The sequence below is a fragment of the Talpa europaea genome, assembly GCF_964194135.1.
Source record: "Talpa europaea genome assembly, chromosome: 13".
NCBI lineage: Eukaryota > Metazoa > Chordata > Mammalia > Eulipotyphla > Talpidae > Talpa > Talpa europaea.
In genome coordinates this window covers 23,113,242-23,140,618 of record NC_140080.1, presented here as the reverse complement: position 1 = coordinate 23,140,618, position 27,377 = coordinate 23,113,242, and the positions used below count along the sequence as shown (strand labels likewise).

At 36.2% G+C, this 27,377-nt stretch overlaps 2 protein-coding genes across 3 annotated transcripts in view; one reads left to right on the top strand and one right to left on the bottom strand.

The window, feature by feature from the left end:
• Positions 1–27,377, bottom strand: part of MEGF10 (multiple EGF like domains 10) — a gene marked incomplete at both ends in the record, with an annotated part of 155,410 nt that overhangs the window by 112,576 nt on the left and 15,457 nt on the right. The window contains 2 exons of one of the 2 annotated variants that reach the window (XM_084252921.1): positions 2,711–2,836; positions 2,987–3,114. In XM_084252921.1, the coding sequence (XP_084109047.1) occupies positions 2,711–2,836; positions 2,987–3,114 (254 nt within the window). Of the gene's footprint in view, positions 1–2,710; positions 2,849–2,986; positions 3,115–27,377 lie in introns of those variants that run through there. The other variant, XM_084252922.1, reaches the window with a different exon arrangement.
• On the top strand, positions 18,990–25,920 carry LOC311182888 (ATP synthase subunit epsilon, mitochondrial-like; the record flags this gene model as incomplete). Its single annotated transcript, XM_084252010.1, has 3 exons — positions 18,990–19,009; positions 21,421–21,503; positions 25,739–25,920. The coding sequence occupies 3 exons, from the start codon at positions 18,990–18,992 to the stop codon at positions 25,918–25,920; spliced, it is 285 nt and encodes a 94-aa protein (XP_084108136.1).

The window sequence follows — 27,377 nt, the reverse complement described above, 5'->3', positions numbered from 1 at the left end:
AAATAACTTCATTTTCCTTAATTTCATTTTATGTATAATTTGTAAGAATCACAATTGTGCATAAAAATGGGGCATACTTTCATTTGAAAATAAAAAATTTCATGTAGCTCCACTACCCACCTTCTGAGAAACAAGGCTCCAGGTGATCCTGTGGCTCAGGCCTCTGTCCACATGGGTTTCAGCATAAGGAAAGCCTACAATGAACCTTACTCAACCCAAACTACCAGTTTTGTCCTTGAAGCTAACCTTTCTCTCCCAGTTTCAATTTAAGCCCATTTCAATTTTTGAAGGTACAGGAGAACCTGTTGCCTGTACCTTTATTTGAATCATTTTAATTTAAACTCCTTTCTCCATTTTGTCAAAACAAGTCCATTCTTTTACTTATCTTCCGAGAACCATTATCAAGCCTCATGCAGGAAATTTATCAATAAAAAGATCATAGCTGTCAATCTTTCTTTCTGGCAGTTCATAGAAAAATTATAGTCAGAAAAAAACCTCCATCATTTCTCTGTGTTTTCATGCTCAATTTCCCTCCCCATTACTGAATATTTTAGAGGTTATTATAATCACTTGTGCAACAATGGAATCATATTAGAGATTAATGTGTCCCTTGTCTGTCTCTCTCTTCCTCCACTGCAGCCTCCCCACTGATGTCCACATTTAGTCATTTCATTTCCTATCAGAAGATGAGCTTATTCATGCAACAATTATTTATTGAGCATATACCATATGCAAGGCAGTGTTTTAGATACTGGGAATTATAAATGGTGACTATAACAATGCAATTATGTGCAGGGAAGTCTAGGCAAATACTGAATAAGGAATCAGGACAAAACATGCACATATGAGTGGATGCTAGATTTTTTGAATTCTTTGATTCTTCTCTCTCTACAGCCCTTCCCTTATAGTATTCATCTTTTCATACTTCATCATGCTAGGGACTCCCAAGCCCATTTTCCTAAACATTCAAATACATTTTATAAACAATATGGAGAAACTACACTAATTTTTTCATTCTCAAATCCTTTTCCTTTCATTTTTCTCTATGTGCAACATCATCTTTGCTTCTTTAGACAGCAGCTTCTAACCCTTAGCCTTTTGTTGCCTCTTTCACATTCCACCTTCCATGCATCACCAAGATCTGTCAACTCTCATTTCATAAAAGCTTACAAATTTGATTTTTCCTCCCATTCCAAAGCTATCATCCTCCAAGAAATTCAACCACCAATAGCCAGTACTTTTTAAAATTTAATATGCATCCACTAATGTATTCATTGATTCATTTATTACTTTAATAAATATTTATTATTTAATTTGATGGTGTAATGTTTTATGGGAGGTGCCATGAAGAATATAAATAGGAGGGCCTTCCTATTTAAATTCAGTATATTTAATAACAAAAATGTAGAGAACTTTATTACATACACATACATCATCTACAGTTTAAAGTTTCACAATGATATATATTCCATTGATTGATCAGGGAAACATGTTTTTGTCACCCTGATCATAATATTGTCCGTGGAGATGGGGATGAGGCATCATTGAAAAATACTACAGTGTGGGAGGTAACAGTGTTCCCCTAAGATAATATAGTTCCTGTGCTTGAAAGACTGAGTTTTCTTTTTTTCTTTTTACCATTGGGTGACAACAGTGATTAAAATGTATATTCTGATGTGCTAGTTGTGATTCTGAGGGTGACAGGAAAAAATACCAAGAGTTTGATATAACTGCACTTACAGCTAATAAAAATACATATTACTCTCCAGTACTTGACACCTTCCATTTGTTTGAAAAACTTGCATTTGCAATGTTATTTTTGAAATAAAGATACTTTCTGAGGAATGCAAGTTGCATATTAAAGAAGTAGACTTTATTTGATTTTATTTTAGATTTTACTTGCACATTAAAGCAGCAGACTGCATTTGATTATACTGCAATATTACTGCAAGGTTTGCACTATTTTGGGTTACAGGAGGTAATATAACACCCGTGAGATGGACCTATTATATTGTGCTTCATCTGTATTTCCCATACAAATTGCCCAAATCTGGACATTTCATTTTCTGCTTGCATAGAATCTAGTCAAACCTGCCCTCCTCCAATACTGTACTGACTCTAGTCTTGTTGAGCACAGCCTTCGTGGTCCCTATGGCACTGGTGTTCTGTTGCCTTCTATTCCTAGAACCTTTCCCAATCCACTGTCATCCACTCATACTATTCAGTTCTTTGAGAACACCTCAGGTGATACTACCTCCACATAGTCATTCTAGTTCCTCCCAGAAATGATGTCTCCGTTTTCAGGCCATCAACAGGACATTATTTTTAAGCCACACATCTCAACACTTTAGTACATTATTCCATTCTGTCTTCCACTTTTCACCCACTGGTTCCCTTGCAAGTCCAACTGATTATTACAAATCAATTTAGAGCAAAGAGAAGGCATTTTTCTGAATCACTTTAGTTCAGCTATTAATGTTTTCTCTGAACCTTACAATGTTAGAATCAACATATCATTTTTTCATATAATATTCTGTAAGATCAAGGTGAATAATAACTACCCAATTTATTACATAAAACTAATGATTTTAACATAAAGATAATTTCAAAATTTCCTCTCAAATTCTAATTTTATATATCAGACCAATAGTGATAGTATATTAAGGAATTTATCAGATATTATCTCTCAGATTACTTTGAAAATGATTACCTTTCCCAGTGGCTACACACATTAGGGTCTTCAAGATTCAAGGGTGATATTGTCCTGATCCAGTGGCAAAGCAGTAAACAGATAAAGCCGAGGCATGAGTTCAAAGAAATAACCATTTTTTTTTTCCTGAAGAGCAACCTACAAGGGGAGGAAAGAAATCCATGTTAAAGATGCATTAAAATGACCCAGACAGAATTCTATTCAATCCAGCAACCATTTGGTACCAGTTGTCACTAGGGCTGAAACATGCATAACAAGTCATGTATTTAAATAGATGTGGCACCAGATTTCATGGTCCAGGAGAGAGAGGTATTTCTTATGTTGTACAGGGTGGCCACCGTTTTGTAAATTACTAAAATGTGCAAATCATCGTTAATTGCCACCACAACAAAAGCCCTTCTCATTCACGCCAGCCAACATTAAAGGAATCTACCCGAACAACTCAGAGCAATACAGGCTTCCAGATTCTCTCACCAGGCATATTTCCCTTCTGGAAGAAGAGGGCTCACAGAGGAATTTGGCCTCATTTGTCTGAGAGGATAAATGATGAAACAGAGGCTCCATTGACTCAAGCAAGAGGCACCTCAGGTTCAAACTGAGATTCATTCAATAATTCATTCAACGTTCACTGAATGCCCACTCTATCCTGGGCACCATGCAAAAATTGGAAAAAAATACCAAACTAGTTCCTGTCCCTGCCCATTAAGATGCTTATAATTTAGCAATAATGACATAGTCCTAATATTTAGTGCTTGTTTCTCTCATCTACTGAATAGAAATGAAACCAGCTAATTTTACTGAGGTTTCTGCACAGGTATATAGAAAAAAGTATAAAGCTGTTGGGAGGTTAGGGTTAGAGGAAATGAACCTGGTATTATTGAGAAGAAGAAAAACCATAATGGAAAAATGAGTAATGGCATATTCAGAAGCCTGGAAAACAAGTGAGTGAGGAAAGGAGACAGGAGACAGAAGAGGCAGAGGGAACCAGAAGTGAGGGAGGGTCAGGCACATTTAGGGAGCTCAAATTAATTCAGTTGGAAAAAGAGGTAGGGGGCATATCATAATGGGTTTTATAAGCCATTGCAAAATATGTGAACTTCATCCAAAGACAATGGAGATGTAATAAAGGGTACATAGTGACAGTAGAAAGATTTCTATGGCTGCAGAGAGTTTCTTGCAGGGGGAGGTGGTTAGAGAAATGTCAGATAAGCCATGACTGTGGGGGAACTAAGGAAATGGTAACATTGAGCCTGCAGGGACCTGAGTGAATCTGGGAGATATTTAGGAGATGGAATAGGGAGCAGTGATTGATGTGGGAGTAAGAGAAATAAGAGACTTCTGGTGGATGGTGAGCTCCTCATTGAGATGTGAAGCACAGAAGTCCTCCTCATCTGGGGGAAGAAGCCTTAGTTTAGTTTTAGATATGTTAAATTTGAAGTTTCAGGGCCTCCCAGGTGGCACAGCAGTTGAGCACTAGGTTGCGAAGCTGCCCGCGACCTCTGCGGCGCCGGTTCAATCCCCGCCTGCTCCCTGGCCACCAGAGGAGGGTCCCACATGGCGCGCAGACCTCTCCTGCCGCCCACTGCTCCCCTCAGTAGTGTACTTCAGTCCTTCTGCCTGTTCTGCTCCCCGCTCTGGCTCTGGTGAATTCTCTCACCCTCCCGCGCTTCTGACTGTACCCAGTGCTTGTATAAATAAATCTTTAAAAAAAAAAAAAAAAGATCTCTAAAAAAAAAAAAAAAATTGAAGTTTCAGTGGGATATTCAAATACAGTCACTTCCTGTGGGCATTTACTGAACACCTACTATGTGCCAAGCACTGGTCAGGTTGAGTGTCCAACAGCTATAACAGCGTGTGCCTAGAAATCACATCCATCTCCAGGAAGTGAGCACTTAGTGAACAGGGAAAGGTTAATTATCACACTATATTAAATGATTCTATATAGTCATTATAAAAATGGACATAAATTTAAAATAGCTGATCCATTTGCTAATTAAAAATATGAAAACCATTAATCTGACTGTTGGTAAACTAGTGACGCTAATAACAATAGGCCAGATTATGTGACCAAAGTAGTTTCCAGAGGAGAACTCGTATTTTGAGAAGTTATACTAACTCCCCACATCATGAGGTTACCAGTTTTTAGTATCTAGGAAGCAAATGAATTGAATAACCTTGTGGTTTAAAAAATTAAATTTATCTTACATTAATAAATAATAACAACAGCAAAACTTAACCTTAGGAAATGGTTTATCTTCAAATTTAAGAGAATAGATTAAATGAAGTATGAAACCCTTCAAAATCAAGACTGTTTTATAAGAACATGTATATGAAGAATAGGCCTCCCCAGAATGCTCAGCAGCCATTTGGAGCTAAGGTCAATGGAGGCTTTGAGGGCTTCAAGAGAAGCTGTTTTCATTACCTTGCAGAATGAAGATTACCCAGATTTAGGAACATCTCCAAAAATAACCTTTCTATTGAACAATTATCTCAAAGCATCTGATCTTGTCAAATATCACCCTTTTCTTCTCATGTGAATCCCCATCATCACTCATAGACATCTCAGGTACCTGTCTTCTAGCTCAAGAATACAAACCCTAGTCAGCTTCTTTTATTCTAGAATTAGTTATGCAAATTGTCCTTACACAAGTAATTGACTTTGTTCTCTTTCTCCTACTAATCGCTCTGGTGTTAGTTTGTTTACCATACCAATTCAACAAAAACCCAGAGGAATGGGGGGTGGTATTTCCCTCCCCACATGTTCCCACACATATTAAGTATATTATCACAAGTCACCTATCCCTAACTCTACAAAGATTAAAACAAAAATCTTTGATTTGGAACAAGGAAAAATATGAATTTGTAAGACAATTAAAAGGTAGTACAAGCCACTCTGAGAGATTATGAAATCTTTAAAAAGGGATTTCAGTCATTAGGGAATCAACATGTAAAGCATAAGTGGGTAGCCAAAATATAGCATGTGGATTAATTCAAGTTATTGAGTCTCTTATCATCAAATCGTAAAATCAGAAGCTTCACATTATATAACTAAAACAGCCATTCCACTTAAATAAATAAAAATAAACAATGCTCTAATAAACAATAACAGCTAACATTTCTGTACTGATTACAGTGTGCAGCACAGAGCTGAAACTTTTAGGGGAATTACCTATCTAATCCTCAGAATAACTTGCCTAAAAAGTAGGTATTTTTCATTTTCCCCGTCTCACAATTGAAGGCATAATATACTACTTGTTGTATTTTCCTCATTCATCAAAAAAGAGACAATCTTTAATATAGTTCACTGTAATAAATAGGCATGGCAGGGGCCTCCCCGATGGCGCAGTGGTTGAGCGCTGGGCTGTGAAGCTGCCTGCAAGCCTCTGCAGCGCCGGTTCGATCCCTGGCCACCGGCAAGGGTCCCACATGGCACGCAGACCTCTCCTGCCGCCCACCACTCCCCTCAGCAGTGTATCGTCAGCTGCCTGTTCTGTTTCCCACTCTGGCTCTGGTGAATTCTCTCACCCTCAAGTGCTTCTGACTGTACCCAGTGCTCGTATAGATAAATAAATAAAAATCTTAAAAAAAAAAAATAGGCATGGCAAATATCTTTCTGTGTCATTGTTTTGCCTACCAGAATAAATACTGCATTTCAATGAATTGTGAAATATGTTATATTAACTTTCATTCTATGGGTCAATAGGAGGTTGCCACCTACTCACGATTACCCCTAATCAGAAAGTTTATATCCTGAGTCACCACTTCAGATTCAAACCATCTATTTCCCAATTAGAAATATTTAGTTTGCAAAGTTAGACGTTGCTATAAGCAATGAATCAAACTGCCAAGAAACAGAAAGAGGTTGTGTATTCTCTTTTAATATAAAATTTTTTGTTAAGTATACTAATAGTTTATTCCTGAGTAGTATACCACTTTTGTTCATCCATTCACCTGTAGAGTTGTTTACAGTTATACCCTATATATAATGCTGCTAGGAACATTTGGACATATATATATAAATACATACTTTTGTTTCTTAACAGAAGATGCTTAATTATGGAATGACTAAATTGTATGATGGGAAGACATTTAACTTTTCAGAAACTGTCAAACTGTTTTCTAAAGTGTTTGTGTAATTTTATTCCCACCAGCCATGGCTGGTGTGTGAGGAGGAAAGCTTAGGGTCAAAATAAGGGAGGTGGTGGGAATTGTATGGGGAATATAACCAAGATGAAAATGCATACATTGTGCAAAAATGAAAAATGATGTAAAACTATATAAAATAAAATAAAAAATTAATATAAATGATTTAATACTAATCTTCTGGTATCCCTTCTTGTTTTGTACTTGATGCTTTGCCCTGTTAAGACTTTTAACCTCTCCATGGGCACAGTGGGGGAAAAACTTAAAAAAAAAACTGGAATGCTGTTATTTTCTTATTGCTTTTGAAATCTGGTGTGGAGAAAAATCAAACTGCATTGAGAGATTGCTGTGGTGTTGGTGTTATATATGGTAAGGGGAGAAAATATTTTACAAATATATCATGAGTTGTAAGAAACTATAGAAAAGCAACATTTTATTATATTCAGAAACATACATTGTCCTTCCTTTTGTTCCATCTTATTTCATAAAGGCACTGATAGGCAATTCAAATAAGTACCTAGGACACAACTTGTATGCTTTCCCTATTTTATTTGTTTTTTCTGTAGGTTTTCATGAGTAGATGTTGATACCTTTTTTTCCCTTTTTCCACCCAGAGGGAAAAAAACTCAATATATTTTTCTTCTTGATTTCTCTGCTTTAAATTGTGTCATCTTGTCTTATACTATAATCTTCCACTTTAGAGTGCAAATGAAAACAAAATGCAATTTTTTAAAAATAGCATTATTTCAATTGAAAAAAAAATTACACAGTGGTGATTTGCCACATTAAAATTGACATTTTGAATATATTCAAATCTCTAAATTGGGGGTTAAACTACCCCCACCCAACCAGTATTCCTCTTCAAATAATTTTCCTTAAGGTTCCATTTAACAAAATTTTAAATGTAAAAAAACAGTCATTTGCATGAACCCCCTAGTGCCAAACTTGATTGCATTCCATATCATTCACTTAATTATTATGGAAAAATCAAAACAGAAAATCAGTACAACTGATTAGCATTGCTAAAGTGCTCCATTAGAAAGAGGAAACACAGCAGTCAGAGTTAACTCTTGCTGCTTATGTGTTTTGCAGCTCCACGAAAAAGGTAGACTAAAAACCTCTGTAAATAATCATGTTGAATAAAATCCTTGCAATGGATAAGTCTGGATTCTATGATAGGAAGCAGATACTTTATCAGTGTGTTAGAAGAAATAAATAATGGGATGTTGACTAAATTAGCAATTTATTTTTCCAACAACAGAGGAATAACAATCTATCAATAAAATCTATTCCCTTCTTAGAATCATTAAGTACACACATAGACAAAACTTGAGTGCCCTCACCCAGTTTTTTCCCAAGCTCATTCTTACTCCTAAAATCCTTTCACAGCCCCTTAAATGAAAATTATCTTCCATATTAAGAATAGCCATATTTCAGAACACACATACACTGTTGGTACACCCACTATGGAAAATATTATAAAGATTCCTCAAAATATTAAAAATAAAACATCCTTATAATATGATCCAATTTTAGGTATTTGTCTGAAGGAAATGAGAATGCTAACTCAAAAAGGTAACTGCACCTCCATTTCCACTGCAGTATTATTTATAATAGCCAAGATATGGAAACACGTAAGTATCTTTGGATGAGTGGATAAAGAAAATGTGGAATATATCACATGCCGTGGAATATTATTCAGTCATAAAAATGGAGGAAATAGGAAATTTGCAGCAACATAGATAGACCTTGAGGGCATTATGCTCAGTGAATAAGAGAAAGACAAATAAATGATCTCAATTATGTGCAAGACAAATAAATGATCTTCATTATATGTAAAGACAAATAAGTGATTTTAATTATATGAAAGAATATTTTTTAAGTCATACACATAGAGAATAGATTGGTGGTTGCCAGAGGTGAGGGTATGGGGGGAGGGTACAATGGATAAAGGTTGTCATAAGGTACATACTTCTAGTTACAAAATAAGAAAACCCTGGGGTACAATGTACAATACCGTGACGGAAGTTATTAACACTATATTGTACACTTCAAAGTTGCTATGAGAGTAGATTTTAAATGTTCTTATCACAAGAAAAAAATGTAACTATTGTGATGGATATCAAATAGTTATTGCAAAGATCATTTTATGACATATACTATGAAAAGTAATGATAACTAATAACACAACTGGAGCCATATTTAAATAGCGTAGGAAAAAGTCACTGAAGAAAATAAACACTTTACTGTGTCTTTAAACTGTATCTGACCCTCGATCAAGCCAATAACATTCCAAGAACCAACAAGGACAGAATACCATGTTTGAAAGAACTGATAAAAAAGTTGTGACTCCTTCACCTGACCATTACCTCATCCATTACCTCACCATTCATTACCTCATTCTTCTTTTTCCCTCTCTAAGAACCCCCAACCTTGGTCCCTCCTTGGGACATGTTTTAAGCTTCTGCCTAAATCTGTGTACCCAAAATTGCATTTCTTTACTATTCCTAAATAGATATATTTAAACTTGCCTGCTAACCTTACTGTTCTTTTATTGAAGGTTAACAATATCTATGTTTTATACCTGAAACTAATATAATGTTATATGTTAATTATTCCATTAATAATAATTCTACCCCCCAAAAAAGAATATCAGCATTTTCACAATTTTTCCCCTTTAGGTACCAAGAGTTACCTATTTCACTTTATAAAACTATCATATTATCTAAAAAGGATGTACTGGGCTTTCCCTTGACCTACACAAAAGGCCAACCAGGTGGAGCAGAAAGAAATGTACCATGTTCTTCTTGGAGCTTGGAGCCTGTGAATACCTTATCAAGCCTCAGCTTTAGATATTAAAAATGTTGAAATAGTAATGCTTGCTGGTTGCTCTGAGAACATCAGTTGAGCACTTACATGGAAATACTACTTTGCAAATAAAAGGAATCATTGAAACAATGTCATAATTTCTATTTCCATTGTCCAAATCTAGTCATAAGTATATTACTTTACCCAGGGAAAAATGTGCATTTAAAATAGTAAAAGTGCCATGTACATTTTTTGTCTGGGGTACTCGTGTCATTTTGCCTTTGTCAAATACCATAATAAAGGCATTGTCTTAGTCATATTAAACAGCAGTCACATAGTATTCCTTGGAACGTCTAACAATATAAGTTAAATGAGTATGTCCACTAAAAGAAAAAGTATGTCCATAAAAGAAAAAACACTACTTTCAAATTCTATTTTCATAAACTTATAATGGTTTTATAAACATCCAAGAAAAAAGTCCCTAAACATTAGCCTTAATTGAGTGTTTAGAAATGCTTCTGCATTCATGGGGCACTTCACATCAAGAAAAACTGGGCAAAGACCTGAGGATACACCAAGCTACCTTGAAAAAGTTTCCTGCCCCATACAGAGTACAGCCACAAATGGGCCATTTCAATACTGTGTGATGTTGCCATGCTTAAGTCCAGAATTGGCTGTGGGAACACAGAACTATAGCCTCACCTACTTAACTAGTCACCCCCCACCATGTTAGATGGAATCACAAGGTTTAGGGGAGACCATGGTCACCAGTTTGTCATCAACTTTGGTACTACCATTTTACTAACTATTAAACGCAAAGACCAATGACTTGTAAAACACAATATTCTCCACAACTACATAAGGATATAAGTGCATGTAGTTGTGGAGAATATTGTGATTTACAAGTCATGGTCTTTGCGTTTAATAGTGTAAAATCTAGTACAGGAAAACTATAAATAAAACATGATTATTTACCAAATGAGTCATTGCAGAAATAAATTACTAGAGTTTTAAAAGGATGGGGATATCAATGTTAGCAGCAAAGGAGGTCAAACCTGAAAATTAAAAAAAAAAAGAACTAGAAGTCACTGAGTTTAATCTCATTGACAGCTATAAACTATTTTGCCTGAAATCAGACAACTTAGAGAGTAGAGATTTGAACAAATTTTGTTGATGATGACAACATCTATAACCTGTCTTCAGAGTCACATCTGAAGAAAAAGAAGCCCCTAAGAAAATGAAAACCATAAGAGGCACCATGAGGCAAAGAGCCAGTACTCGATGAGGGTGGTGAGCAGGAAGTTTGGAGGTTTGGGAAGGATTGTGAGAAACAGTGCTGCAAAGATATGTTGAGCGCATAGTAAAGAGTCTTGAGCATCAGGCTAAGTACAAATGATTTTATCCTGTCTGAGGTAGGATACAGTTGAAGCCTTTGAGCAGGGTAGATTATTTGATGAAAGAGATGTTTTAGAGATTAACAGAAAGAATCCATGTAAATTGTAACCAAAGGAGCAGAGACTGGAGGCAAAGAAAATGGGCAGAGTTAGTGATTCAGGTATGGGATGAATTATGAAGAACGAGAAAAGTAAATGCAAGAAAGAATTGGCAGTACAGGGAGAAATAATATAAAATAGTGTTGAAACCAGGAATAGCTATTTGGAGTTTAAAATAGCATTCTGAATCTATTACATTTTCCCAGTTCCATCTGTGTATCACTAATAAAAAACCAATTCATTTTTTTTTTTCAGAAAAAGAAACTTCAAACACTATTCCTCATTCCATAATTTGGTGAATATTACCATGTTTATTATCCTAATATTCTCATGATTTAATATACCTCCATATCTTCTCCACTTGTTCTACTCAACCTGAAGAGTCCTAATTTTCTTGGTCTAACCACTAAAAACATAATAATAAAACCCCTCATCTTTTTGGAGAAAGGATAGAGTGTATAAAAATGAAGAATAATGTAAAATACATATAGAACAAAATAAATTTTAAAAAAAGAAAGAAAATGATGGGGAATGATAGAAGAGTTTAAATCACAGGACACTATGATCAGAATATAATTATTAGCATTCAATGACTTCAATAGACTGAAGTCCTATCTATCATCTGCAGTGCTGAAGATCTATGTAAGTTGTCCTTAATAAACTTTAATTGTGACTGAAAAAAATTATTTTCTCTTTTCAACAGCTCTGCTTTTGCATGACTGATTATGCCCTATTGTTATAATCAGTCTCCAGTGATCCCTGTTTTGTATAAGCCCTTCCCACAATGAGTACAATTGTATAATTGCAGAAATGAGAGTATAACTTCCAAATATAGATTGTCAAAGTCACTGTAGTTTCCATCTTGCCTCTTGGATCACCATTCAGTAGGAAGCCAGGTACCCAATCATCAGGACATTCAAGCAAACCACTAGAAATCAACTTAGGGAGGAACTGGGGGCCCCTGCTAACACCCATATGAGTGATTCATCTGGGTAGTGGGTCTCCCAGGCTCTGTCAAGCTTATGATGATTTCAGCTCCTGCTTACGTACTAACTACAATCTCTTGAGAGCCAGAGTCTCAACTACCAGCTAATACCACTCCATTGGCTGCCACCATTAGGTAGTAGAGAATGATTGTATTAAGCTACAGATTTTTTTCTAAAGATTTATTTATTTATGGGGCCTCCCCGGTGGAGCAGCAGTTGAGCGCCGGGCTGCAAAGCTGCCCGCAGTCTCTGCAGCACTGGTTCAATCCCTGGCCGCCAGCGAGGGTTCCACATGGCACGCAGACCTCTCCTGTTGCGCCTGCTGCTCTCCTCAGTGGTGTTCTTCATCAGTCTTCCTGTTCTGCTCCCCGCTCTGGCTCTGGTGAATTCTCTCACCCTCCCATGCTTGTATAAATAAATAAATAAACAAACAAACAAATAAATAAATAAATCTTCAATGGGCGATGTATGAAAAAAAAAGATTTATTTATTTATGCATATAAGAACTGGGGTGTAAGCCAGAGGTAAGGGAGGTGAGAGGATTCACCAGGCAGAGGGGAACAGAACAGGCAGATGTACTGAAATACACTGCTGAGGGGAGCAGCAGGCAAGACAGGAGAGGTCTGCTGTGCCATGTGGGTTGCTCACTGCCCGGCTGGGGATTGAACTTGTGCTGTAGTGGCTGACAGTAGCTTGATAGTGCTGTCTTTAACCCCTGCACCACCAGGGAAGCCCCTAAACTACAGATTTTTGAGATAATCTACTACATAGCAATAGGTAACCATTATGCCTGTACCTCAATATGCCTATACCAAAAATATTTTGTTTTACGTCCAATAATGCCCACTATTTTGTTGGAATCTTCATGAGAAGTAGCACATAGAAAAAACCACCTGCAGTGATTCTGAAAACTTTTCTTACATTATTAAAGCTCCTGGCAAGAGTTCATCATCTTCAAATTACAATTTCAATTATATTGTTCCTAGAGATAGGACCTCAAAATGCCTTGGGTTCTCAGAGGCATTTGCTGCTTTTCCACAGAAAGCACTGTCCCAGGTTATTTTGCATTTATTTCTAACTACTTAGCATTTGACTATCCAGAAGAATTGACCTGCCTAAAAATAACTTGGGGAGTTCATCACTACGCTATGTGCTACAGGTCATTTAAAAAATATTAACTGAATGGGTTCTAGACCCTTCTCTGGTTGACTTTTTTATCTACAAATAAATGTTCTTTTTATTTTCCTGCATTTGAACTAGTTTTCTATGATTAACTCTCAAAATAAAAAAGTTTAATTTTAAAACTTTTTCATTTTAAATAATTTTGAACTTACTTGAAAATTACAAAAACAGAACAAAGAAAGCCTTTGATCCAAACCAGTACTAACATTGTGCCACATTTACTTTATCACTCTGTATCTAGATACAAATACACAAGATACACATATTTTTTAAACCATTTGGGGGTAATTTCATACACATCAACTTCTTTGCCTCCAAACACTTCAATGTACATTTCCCAAGAATAAAGAAATTCACCCACATCATACAAATGCAACTAAATAATGAAACAAAGAGATTTTACATTGATATACTACTGACATCTAATCTATAGACCACACAGAAATTTCATCAAATCTCCAAATAAGGAAATTATTTTTAACAATCTTTCACATAAAAAATTGTCAAAGCCTTTGCTAAAGAACAAGTATTTGTTTTTTCGCTCAGCAAGTACTCATTAAGGTCATGTTTCCCCTCAGAGTTTATAATCTAGGGCCTCCCTGGTGATGCAGGGGCTAAAGTCTCAGTGCTATCAAGATATTGCCAGCCACTGCAACCTGGACCTGAGTTTGGTCCTTGCCAGGGAGCCGGCCCACATGACACAACAGACCTCTCCTGTCTCACCCACTGCTCCCCTCAGCAGTGTATTTCAGCAGATCCGCCTGTTCTGCTCCCCACTCTGTCTCTGGTGAATCATTTCAACCCCTTCACCTCTGGCCTATACCCCAATTCTTCTATGCATAAATAAATCAAAATAAATCTTTTTAAAAAAGAGCTTATAGCTCTTTTGCCCATTTTTTGACTGGGTCATTTACTTTGTTTTTGTTGAGTATTGTCAACTCTTTGTAGATTTTTGTGATCAGTCCTTTATCATTAGTGTTGTGTGCAAAAATTTTCTCCCAATCTGTGGGGTGTCTCCTTGTTTTGGCTACTGTCTCTTTTGCTGTACAGAAGCTCTTTAATTTGATGTATTCCCAGCTGTTTATCTTTGCCTTCACTATCACTACTTTGAGTGATGTGTCTTTAAAGTGTATGTCATGTACTCTTTTGCCTATATTTCCTTCTGTATATTTTATAGTTTCAGGTCTTATGTCTAGTTCTTTAATCCATTTTGAGTTGGTTTTTGTGCATAGTGTGAGGTAGTAGTCAAGCTTTATTCTTTTGCATGTAGCAACCCAGTTTTCCCAGCACCATTTATTGAACAAACTTTCTTTACTCCATTGCATATTCTTTGCTCCTTTGTCAGAGATTAGTTGACCATAAATCTGTGGGTTTAGTTCTGGATTTTCTATTGAGTTCCATTGGTCTGTGTGTCTGTTCTTGTTCCAATACCATGCAGTTTTGATGATTATGACTTTGCAGTAAATCAAAATCAACAAGCAACTATAAACCAGAGACACACTATGGCGGGGTGGGGGGTGGAGGAAGAAGGAGTATGATCAAAACAAGGGGGGTGGGAATTGTATGGGGACTATAACCAAGATGAAAATGCATACATTGTGAAAAATGAAAAAGATCTAAAAATTATATAATTTTTTTTAAAAAGCTTATAATCTAAATGAAAGTGGCATCATGTGGAAGATAGTGAAAAGGCAATGTGAAATGTGATTACAGTCAAAAGAGGGTTACAGAATAAGTATGGAAGTTTACAACACATTCCCACCTGGTGAGTGAGGATTAAGAGATAGCATTATTGAAGACTTTTCTGGGTAGATGGAGCAGGGGAGGTGGTAGAGAGGATCCAAAAGGAGTGAGAGCAATTCACGAGAGGGAAAGGCGAATGGTCAAGATTACTGTGAGCATGAAGTGGAAAAGCAAGAATGGGAAAGGAATTTTAGAGGCAGAACAAGAATGGCTTTGAAGATCATGGCTTAATATTTAGTCAAATTAAGTATCCGAATACCTATGAGACCTCAGGCAATCCAATAATGAATGCATTTGACAAAAATGAACTGGAGAATGGAACTTATCAACCCAGAAAGAAAAAAAGACTTGCTGCTTTCTTTTTTTTTTCTTTCTGATGATAACTATGTGAAGAAGCTGAAACATTCTAAGTTTGACTAATCTCCTGATACAATATGGGCAATAAAAAAAATAGTATCTAATTGCAACAGAATAAATGACAAAAGAAGATAATTTCCTTATAAAGGCAAAGTCAAATTATAATAAAGAAAAAGAGGAGAAAATATAATTTCCTGATGTAAATCAGAATCTTAGGTCGGTCCTTAAACATGGGGGGAGGGGAGCACAGGAGCAATAATGAGAAGCCTGGGCATCCCTGGTCGCACAGGTGGTTGAGTGCAGCGCTGTGAAGCTGTCCATAGCCTCTGCAGTGCTGGTTCGATCCCTGCTGGCCAGCAAAATACCCATATGGCGCAGCAGACCTCTCCTGTCTCACTAGCTGCTCCCCTCAGCAGTGTATTTCAGTCAGTCTGCCTGTTCTGTTCCCAGCTCTGTCTCTGGTGAGTCCTCTCACCCTCCCACACCTCTGGCCTGTACCCCAGTTCTTGTATGCATGAATAAAAATATCTTAAAAAATAATAGTGAGAACCCTAAGAAATTCCATGTTCTCTCTCTGGGAAGGTCCTTTTCAATGGTACATATTGCTATAGTGGGAAGAATCACATTTTATTCTGTCACTGACATGGCACGGGGCACCTATGTGTTACCTGCTTTCCTAGTTCTGGGTCATTAAACTAACCTTCAGTTACTGATATCTTCACTACTAGGGCACAGCTGAACACTCTAAGTCAAACCTTCTTTTGCTCAAAAGTCATTTCTCAGGAAACAAAATCCCCAAAAGAAACAAAGACCTTGTAAAGAAAAGAATTTCTACGGAGCCAAGATTTTACAAATTTTTCCAGTCAGTCAACTGCATCTATCCAGATTTTGTAAGGCAAACACACACGCACGCACGCGCACACAACACACACACACACACACACACACACACGGGGCGGGGGGAGGAGTTGAGACTGATACTTTTGAATACGTCATTTACTTTTGAATACTTCATAAAAGACCATATAATTTTGTTTTTACATTCATTTGGCTCCCAAAATCTTCCAAAGCACTACACATATCTGGGTTCCATGGAGCTTTGTGCTAAGAAATAGGAGAACAAAATGGTACTATTGAAGGTTGTATGGCCCAATCAAAATGTTTTCTTTTTATGGATGAAATATTTGAAACCCCAAGTTAAGATGACTTGAACATCATCACCCAGCTAGTTTGTAGGTGGTTCAATACTACAGCCCCAAACTCGTCTCATAACTCCAATCAAAGCACCTCTCAAACAGGTAAAATAGTCAATCTTTCAAAATAACACTCCAACTGTGTATTGCAACAATAAATGCTTTCTGCAATGCGAATTTATTAAAAGTTACATTCTTCAAGTAACTGAGCTACTTCCTAGTCAACACTAAGAATCTGAATTAGAAAGTACACAGGGAATTTTTACATTTATACTCTACAGATGTTTCAAATAATCAGTGACATTGGGACTGAGACTCAACTGCCGTTCTTCCCAAGGTTACTCAGTTCCGAACCACTAACCCAAACCAGGATGCAGAGTGACCACAGACATCTCTTGCAGTAGGCATTACCACAAGAGTCTGAATATTTTCATCCTTATGTGGGTTTTAAGTCCACATGGTCTGGATCTTTGATGAGTTGAGACAAAATGTGAGGAAATTGCTGAGGAAGTATAAGTAGGCAGAAGAATGTAATTATTCAAAGTTGCATTTGGCCAGGATATTAAGGAAAATGTGCCTGGATAGCCTTCCCTCCCACCTCCACTTCCTCACCAACAGTATATATGTGCAAATATAAGAAGCCACAACCCAACCCCCCACTTTATGACTCCTAAAATAAGCCTTTGTTTTAGTAGATAAAGTGCCACATGCTGAATTAGCAACACCACTTCCTGTGGAATTGAGACAGATCTTTTATTCAAAACATGACCTTGTCTGACCCTGAATAATAGGTCGAGAACAATCTCATATTGACAAGAAAATTAGGAGCCTTTCTCCATACTACTTCCTTCATTCACATTATCCATAACTCTTTCTTCTGATTTCCTCACATTTCCTGACTCATCCTTCTCTGCCATTTTTAGAGAAATCCCAGATCTGGATGCCTTGGGGACAGGACGGTAGAGTGACTTAGGTAAATTCTAATCTGGTGGGGTGTCAACCTTTGTTCACTGATTGATTACTCATTCTCTCTCTGCTTTATTTTCCTTTTAGAAACATCAGCCAGGAAAGCAGCTTTAATGGCAAGCATTATATGAAAGTCATTTCTGCCCTTTACCAGTCTTATAAACCTCAAAAATGACTTAGATTCATTATCTCTTGGGTGAACATAGCATTTAGCAAGAAGCTGGTCCAATACTCTAATTGTGTAGATGATGATGATGCCATGGTCCAGAAAAATTAAGTAGTTGCTCCAAGTCACAAAGTTATTTCACAAATAAATTTACCTTTGGCCAACATTGGGTCAACACTCAAGATCTCATTTTGTCTTACACAGTATTATGAATTGCTACCTACAGAGATAATAAAGACATGATTCTATTTTTGTCCTGTGGCCTCTCCCATTCTTAATAGAATATAAATATGCAGATTATAGGCCCTAGGGTGCTTATAAAAGTTTAATTCTAAAATATTGATGAGATGATCAGAGACTTTAATAAGACAACTTGTGAATGCTGCTTTCCATACCAAGGATAAGGTATTTGCAGTAAGTTATGTCTATCTGTATATCAAAGGAACAAATTAGACACTGGCCTCATTCAAGTTTTACTAATATGACAAAGCAGTTGATGAAAAGCAAACGAATGTCTCCAAATTTCCTCAGTGCAGTGCTGCCTTTTTGAGTCTCTGTGATATCCCTGATACCTAGGACAGTACCAGGTAAAGAGGAGGGAAAATGAACAACAAAAAAAAAGAATTTAAAGAACAAAAAGTATAGAGAAGAATTCAAACATGTGCATATAAGCAAAGGCTTTAAGAAAAGAAAAAAACAATTTAAAGAATAAAAACATGTGGATCTAATACTTCTCTATCAAGATTGGACAAACAAAAATCTGTTGAAAATAAGTACATTTCAAATCACAGGTATTTCAGAAATTAATTTGTATGTGTCACAAATCAATTGTGCTTGTCTTATATATCTTAAAATATATGTTTTTAATATTTTTATAACTTCTGTGGGAAAGTAAGTCTTCCTTCACATTCTTAGCCAATTATTCTTCATCTACTTCTTGGAAATGGTCTTGTTAACTTATTTTTTATTATTTTGGAGGCTTAAGTAACTCTACCAGTGGCAAAATTGTTGCAAGAGAGCTCATCTCTTACCTCTGTACATCAAAGGAACAGATTAGACACTGGCCTCATTCAAGTTTTACTAATGCGACAAAGCAGTTGATGAAAAGCAAACCAATGTCTCCAAATTCGTGTACTCATAGCTTAGTGTAACCTAGGATGACTTAACAACCTTTAAAAAAACAAATCATTTGGCAATCTTATCTGCTTTCCAAAATACTTTTAAATTTATTTCCAGCCGGTGATGCCGGTTGTACCTAGTTGGTATGGTTCCACATTTGAAACTGTTGATCACTTTTATATTTTAATAAAAATTTCTATCAGGAATGAGAAATGGTCAATTTTTTTGGTTGGCTATTTCAGAAAAAGTCATTACAGTTTTAAATTTTATTTTAACATTGGGATATGAAATACAGAATTGAGAAATATCTGCCTCTATTGTTTATCATTAATTCAGTTTTATTCCTCATTCTAACTCAATAATCACCAGTTAAGTAGAATTGGCCCTTTGGTTTGACTTTTTACTATAAAGATTTTACTGCTAGCAAGGTTTAAAACTATTGCCTAGCTTTGTCTAGCTTCTCAGTTTCATAAATTTGTCCTTTTTGGCCAATCAACTTCCAATTCAACCTTCACACGGACACCAATTCTTCCAAAATGCAAATCAAAATATTGTAATTTTTTTTTTATTTAAAAGGTTTGGAGAGTTTGCAATTGTAGTAAATTCTGGCCAGGCACTCACTCACTTAAGATGATTTGACTGCAACCTCACCACCCAGCAGGTTCTCACATCATATCACTTGAGCAATCCTCCCTACTGACATTTTCCAAAATACACATGTCTCATTCCACTATCTTCACCCATACTGTTCCTTCTTTTTGGACTGCCTTTAAAATTATCTGGTCAATCTAATTCTCACTCATTCTTTAATAGTCAAAGGTTACTTCCTCCTTAAAGAGCTCCTAGGCCAATCTACACATCATTTGCTCCTGTAACTCATGGAGCATCCCAAGAGTAGGTGATGTAAGCTTTGTCACAGTAATAACACATACTGTTTATTCACCATTTTCTTACTCATCTTTTCACTAGCTGTTTAACTCCTAATGTCCAAACAACACACTGTTTTGTTCATCTCCACATATTCTTGGCACAAATAGAGGGCTCAATAATATTGGCAACTGATTGAATGATTGAATGAATAAATGACCCATAGGAAAAATGAAACCTAGAATACATAAATCATTTATTCTGGATCTTGAAAAATCATCCGAATAAAAAAGGAAGAAATGGAAGGTCAAGAATACTCCCATTTCATTGCTAAACTACACAACTACAGAGGGAAATCTTAGAGTTGAAACAAAATGATACTGTTAATGATTATATAGAAAAGCAAAGAGAGTTTTGCTAGAGGATTATTTGTTTTAATAAGAAAAAAGTTACATAATTTCTTTTTTTTTAAAGTTACACAATTTCTAAAGAGAACCTATAGGCACTTTCAATGGCTTAATTTATAGTTATTCTGCAAATCATTTAAAAACTTAAGGTTTTGTTTTCATTGGTATTTCTTTTTCTCACTGACTGGCCCTGCTTGATCATTATTCTGGTAGACCTAGTATTAGTCTCATTGTGGGCAAAGTGAGATAGCCATGCGTATACATTTGAAAGCAGCGAAGAGACCATCCAGGGTAGCTAGGATTCATGCAATAGAGGTAATAAGGAATTATAGAAATTAGGAACAAAAGAGGGATGGCAGTTTTTTGTTGTGCTAAGAAGTCTTTTGAAGCACTGAGTCCCCACGACTAAAAAGCCTGATTCTTAGGGTCTGCCTGTATGGGTTGGTAAAGGGACCCCCCTCAACAAACTGCATCAGAAAAGTTCTGAACTCTGTAGGGCTATAGTCTTTGCAATTATGACATTGTACTCATCTTTTGCCTTCTTCCATTCTGTCCTTTTAAAATTTATTTACATTTTACCTTTATTACACATTTTTCTTGACTCTTTTAAAAACTTTCAATAAATTTAATAACAATATCTTAACTTCATTATAAATATTGGAAACTACAGGTACCAGAAAGCATTCATGATTAAGGTGACCACAATAAAACTGAATACATTAAAATCTTTCTTTCTTAGAAGTTTTTATAAACTATGTTACTGTCAATTGTTCAAGGGTTTAAAGTTTCTAGTTACATAACTTAAAAAGGAAAAATACAAGCTAATGGATAAACTATACATGAAGACTATGTTAATTGAAGAATCTCTATTCGATAGAGGTTGAAAATAGTTTCTTTCATGATTATACTTTTTCAATCCTGCTAATTTTAAAAAATCTGATTTACTTCAATGATTCCCTTGAATCAACATGTAAAACTGCTTAATTGTTTGAAATTCAAACTGTTGTATAAACTTCCTGTCAACTTATATCTCCTTTTGCAATAATTAATTCTCTCATTCCATATCGAGTTAATGATGCATTCAGAACATCAGTAAAAACTGCTTGGACATCTGATGGAACCAATTCTCCACATATTCATCTGATACCTATAGATATGTTAGGCTGCTGGTCATCTTTGCACATAACCAGTCCTACCTCTCCATCTAGACTATAAGCTCCTGGAAAAAGAACCCATGTCTTTCTCTTGCCTTCCCTGATTTTAATTTCTTTCTCCAACAGCAAGAATATAACAGATGGGACAGAAGAAAAGATGACATCAGAGGAGGTTGCCTGCTTTGCTCCCAGAAGGATAATTGAAGATGGTATAGATAGGCACTGGACTCAGAGATCCTGTGACTTAGGTCAAAACCAGAGCACCTGGTGGACATTGAGGACCAATACTGACTGCAACAGGACACTGAGGAAATACAATTCTCTGCAACAATAGGTGGGTGGTCAGAGGTACCTGGAAACTGCAGTAGGGTGGGAACCTGCGTGTCTGGGTTTGGCTGTTGTCCCTGGGAAGGGAAGTGCTGATTGGCCTGGAGGCACACACATGACTGTGCAGAGATAGATGCTGAGGTGCTGGCAGACAGGGTTCCCAGTGAAGAAGATAGTGTGAAGTGTAACTGTCTTCCTTCCACCTACTACTGTGAAGTGCCACTGAAATCCTGAACTGCAGACTGTGGAGACATGTGTTCGTAAACCCAGAGAGAAGGCCTATCAGTGGTGCTACAAATGTAAGCCCGCCCTACACAACACTTTCACCAATGATTGATGGCTTCACTACCTTTGAAGATGAACTAATACATATTTTTCTTAAACTCTTCTAAACCATTGAGAAGAAAACTTTCAAACATATTTCATGAGGCCAACCTGACCCTGATACCAAAAACAGACAACGATACCACAATAAAAGAAAATTGTAGGCCAATTTCCCTAATGAACATTGATGTGAAAGTCCTCAAAAAAATTTTGCATACCAAATTCAACAATGCATTAAAAGGATCGCAGACCATGATAAGTAAGATTTATTCCAAGGACATGAGGATGGTTCAATATCAAGAATCAATGAATGTAATTCGCCACATCAACAAAAGGAGATATAAAAATCATATGATCACATCAACAGATGCTGAGAAAGCATTTGATAAGAGCCAACATCCATTTATGATAAAGACCCTTAAAAAAGTGGGGATGGGACATATCTCAACATATTAATGGCCATATATAACAAGCCCACAGCTAATATCATTCTCAATGGTAAATAACTGAAAACTTTTCCACTAAGATTTGGTACAAGACAAGAACATCCACTTTCACCACTACTATTCAATATAATTTTGGAAGTCCTAGCTAAAGCAATTAGGTATGAGAAGGATATAAAATGGATCCAAATTGGGAAAGAAGTAAAACTATCAGTATTTGCAGATGACATGATAATATACGTAGAAAACCTGGGCCTCCCCGGTGGTGCAGCGGTTGAGCACTGGGCTACAAAGCTGCCTGCAGCCTCTGCAGCACCAGTTTGATCCCTGGCCACCGGCGAGGGTCCCACATGGTGTGCAGACCTCTCCTGCCGTGCCCACTGCTCCCCTCAGCAGTGTACTTCATCGGTCTACCTGCTCTGCTCCCCACTTTGGCTCTAGTGAATTCTCTCACCCTCCCACACTTCTGACTGAACCCAGTGCTTGTATAAATAAATAAAAAAATAAATCTTAAAAAAAATACATAGAAAACCTTAAGCAAAGTAGTAGGCTACAAAATATATTCAAAAATTAGTTGCATTCCTTGATGCAAACATGAACTAGAAGAGGAAGAAACTAAGAAAACAATCTCATTTACAATCATATCAAAGTTTACTAAGAAAAAACTTAAGAAAGGAGGTGAAGGACCTATACAATGAAAAAAATAAGACATTGTTAAAAGAAATAGAATACAACAAAGAAAAGATATCCCTAAGTCATGGATTGGAAAAACTAACATTGTTAAAATGACTCCATGTTACCCAAAGCAGTATCCAAATTCAATGCAATCCTCATTAAAGTTCAATGACATTCAACAAAGAAATAGAACAAACATTACTGAAATTCATCTGAATAGCCAAAGCAATCCTGAAAATAAAGAAGAATGTTGGTATCACACGTCCAGACTTCAAGCTATATTATAAAACTATAATAATGAAAACAGTATGGTACTGGAGCAAAAAAAGACACACAGACCAATGGAACAGAATCTAGCATCCAGAAATAAACTTACAAGAAATAAACTCTTGTCTTGCCACACCTATATGGACAATTAATCTATAATATAGGAGCTAAGAGTATATACCGGAGAAAGAAAAGTCACTTCAATAAATGGTGTGGGAAATATCATTTGCAAAAGAATGAAACTATACACTATCTCACATAACACATATAAATTAACTCAAAATGGATGAAAGACTTGGCTGTAAGACCTGAAATCATAAAATACATAGGGGAAAACATAAGCAAAATACTTCACAACATAGGCTTGTGGATTCATCTCTATATGTGGCTTCATCTCCAACAGCAAGAAAAACAAAAAAGAATACTCTACCTCAAACTAAAAAGCTTCAGTACAATGAAAAACTATCACCAAAACAAAAAAAGACACTCTATTGAGTGGGAGAACATATTTGCACACCATACATCTAACAAGAGACTGATACCCAAGATCTACAAAGAAATCATACAATTAATGAAAAGAGAACAAATAATCCAATCAAAAAATGGGCAGAAGAGCAAAATAGGCTCTTCTCCAAGACATACAGATGGCCAACAGGCATATGAAAAAATGTTCAACATCACTTATTATCAGGATAATGTAAATCAAAATGTCAATGAGATACCACCTCATACCCATGAGAATGGCCCTTTTTGAAAAGACCAGAGAAAACAAGTGCTGACAAGGATGTGGAGGAAAAAAAACACTCACACACTATTGGTGGAAATGTAGACCGGTCCATTCCTTATGGAAAACAATATGGAGATTTCTCAAAATATTAAAAATAGATCTACCATATGTCCCAGCAATTCCATTCCTAGGCATCTACCTAAAGAATGTAAAACTACTAATATGAAGGGATTTTTGCACTCCTGTGTTCATTGCAGCACTGTTTACAATAGCCACACTATGGAAACAACCTAAGTGCCCAAAGACAGATGAGTAAATCAGGAAGATGTGTTATATATACACAATGGAATACTATTCAGCTACCAAAAAAAAAAAAGGATAAACTCTTGATTTTTGTGACGATGTGAATGGAACTGGAGGGTATTATGCTAAGTGAAATAAGTCAGAAGGAGAAAGACAAATACCAGATGGTGTCACTATATGTGGAATATAGAGAAACAACACAAGGCATCAGATAAACCCAAACCAGCAACAAACCCTACAAATCTGACTGTAGAATTAAGTTTACCATAGGGAGAGTAAGAAGAAGGAAAGTAAAGCAGGGAGGGGCACAATAGACAATGGTGAAATCCCATAGTGCCCTGGTAATATATGTGGTAACACATCTGAAGGTTATGATCCTATACCACTAAATCATATACATTAAAAGAATTTTTAAGTTTTTGAAGACATCAAAAACCTTTATTTAGACTTTATTTGCCATATTCAAAAATAAACCTGACACAGATAGTTTGGTGGAGGGTGAGTAGAACAAATGCACATACAGAAAAAACAAAAATGTAATCCCCAATTTAAAATTTACAAAGATATAAATAAAAGTGAGAAAATGTACATATATACATATATGTGCACATGTATGTATGTATGCATATATATTATATACATATTCAGATGCTCAATACCGACATGTTACTTAATGAGGGATACAGGAATGTTTTCAGAGAAATGCATCATTAGGTGATTCTGTTATGCAAATATCACCGAGTGTGCTTACACAAACCTCAATGGTACAGACACCTACACCCTCAGGCTATATATAGTGAGCACAGTTGTATAAGCCATTGGTTGTTGGCTGAGATGCCATTATGCAGAGTATGAATGTTAACTGAACGAAATAAAATCTTAGGGCTATAGGATGTGCAACATTAACATTGCACTGATCAGTGATCTGAGAGGCTGAAAAGGGCAGTCAGGGTATCGCATCCTACAAATGACAGACAGTTGATATGAGTCTGGAGGTATGAATGGGATCCATGCCTGGGAAAAACAAATGCTCAGCTGGGAGCCAGCGCCACGTGGAGAAACACTTTCGATGAAGGCAACACTGGATAGGCCAAGTTTTCTTTTCATCTTAAAGGCATCTTCATGAATTGATAGATTTACCTAACACGGAGCTATAATTAAAGCACAGCTGTATCGTTGCAGAATATCTTGCTATTTTTAGAAAAAAATATAAGAAAGTTATTATGAATCTTGTTGAAAGAAAAGCTTTGCTTTTTCAGCTACTGAATAATCCTGAGGACAATGTCTATGTTTAACCAAGGGTCTTTTCTACTGTATCTAGGTTTCACTTTTTGACACATAATGTATATAAAGACAGCTTCTTAAAACAAATTTTAAGCCCAACACGCCGACTCCCGCGACAGCATAGTGGCCTACTGGCGACAGGCTGGGCTCAGCTACATCCGATACTCCCAGATCTGCGCAAAAGCAGTGAGAGATGCTCTGAAGTCAGAGTTCAAAGCCAGCGCCAAGAAGACTTCTGGCAGCAGGGTAAAAATTGTGAAAGTGAAAAAGGAGTAATGTACCCTGACTAAAGCTTGTGATGCTCCATTTTCGAGGTGAAGATGTGTGGGCGCACGTTATGGCGGAAAAATACCTGTCTTGCTGGTAGATTGACTATGTCAATAAATTGAATTCTGCTTCCAAAAAAAAAAAAAAAAACAAATTTTAATGTGGTAAAATAATCTTGAGTATACATATATCTACTTTCATGATTAGAAAGAAACATGTCAAACATCAATTTCTATTGTTATCTAAATAGATAAAGGTGGTAAAAGTGAATTATAAAATTAGGTGTCAGATCAGCAAACAAATGTGAGGTACCACTATTAAGGCTTATACTGCCTGAACATGTTATGTGTGCATATCCACATTTATAAATGCTAGATTCACATAAATTACTTGTTCAGAGCTAATCAGATGAGGAGGTCAAGTTTATGTTTATTAATACAAGAACTGAAATCAAATTAAATCTTGATTAAGTGCTATGAATCATCTGCTTTAAGGGATCAGGTTAAGAAAGTTAAATGTAAGCATATAGTCAACTAGCAGTTCTGTTGGAAACTCTGAAAAAACTCAAAATTATGCACAGCAGACAGGGAATCAATTGATAATTTTACAAAATGGAATCCAAGACCTTTCCAAAATATTTAAAATAACATTTGTCCAAATCTCTATTCTTATGACTGCATTAGATTATACAGAAGCAAAAAAAAAATCATTTCCACAGTATAAATGCAGCTTCTAAGTCTTTGCTATCCAAAAGGACCATGTAGAGACATGTCAGAAATGAGCAGAGCCCTTGGAGGTCTTTCCCAAGAGCCCCACAGTCACAGAGAACCTCTTCTGAACAACCCAGGAAGAGCCCCAGAGACTTTTGAGCCATACCCTCAAATTGCTGAGGACACATACTTTTTCTACCTGTCCCAAGTCATTACATTTTTAGATTCTTTTTCTTTAATGATGAGCCAGACTCATGTTCATCATTAAAAAAGAAAGAAGAAAAAACAACCTTAATGAAGACATTTGCCTTAGAAACTGCCATAATCAAAGACAGACCTTTTCAGATGTAATTACATTTTTCCAAGATAATTTATCCTATTAAAATATGGTAATTTACCATGGATTCAGGTTATCTGAAACCTTTCTAAGATTGAAAGCTAAAGTTAATTTCTTTCTATAAGCAGTATAATTTGAACTATGAGAATTAAGGACAATTTTATAGTCTAATACACATATAAATGTTAAAACCTTATATGCAATGTACTTAAGGAATCTGACTGTACCCCAGGAATGTGCATGTGGTTTGGTATGAGAATGAAAAGGGGAGCTCAGAAGGAACACAACTACCCTCACCAAAACTGATCCACCCTTTCCATGGCAATGGGAAGAAAGTCCTTGCAGAAATGTCACTTTTGACGACATCAGTATGCCCAATTCAAAAATCAGTGTGATTGGAGGTTTAATGAGGCACTTTG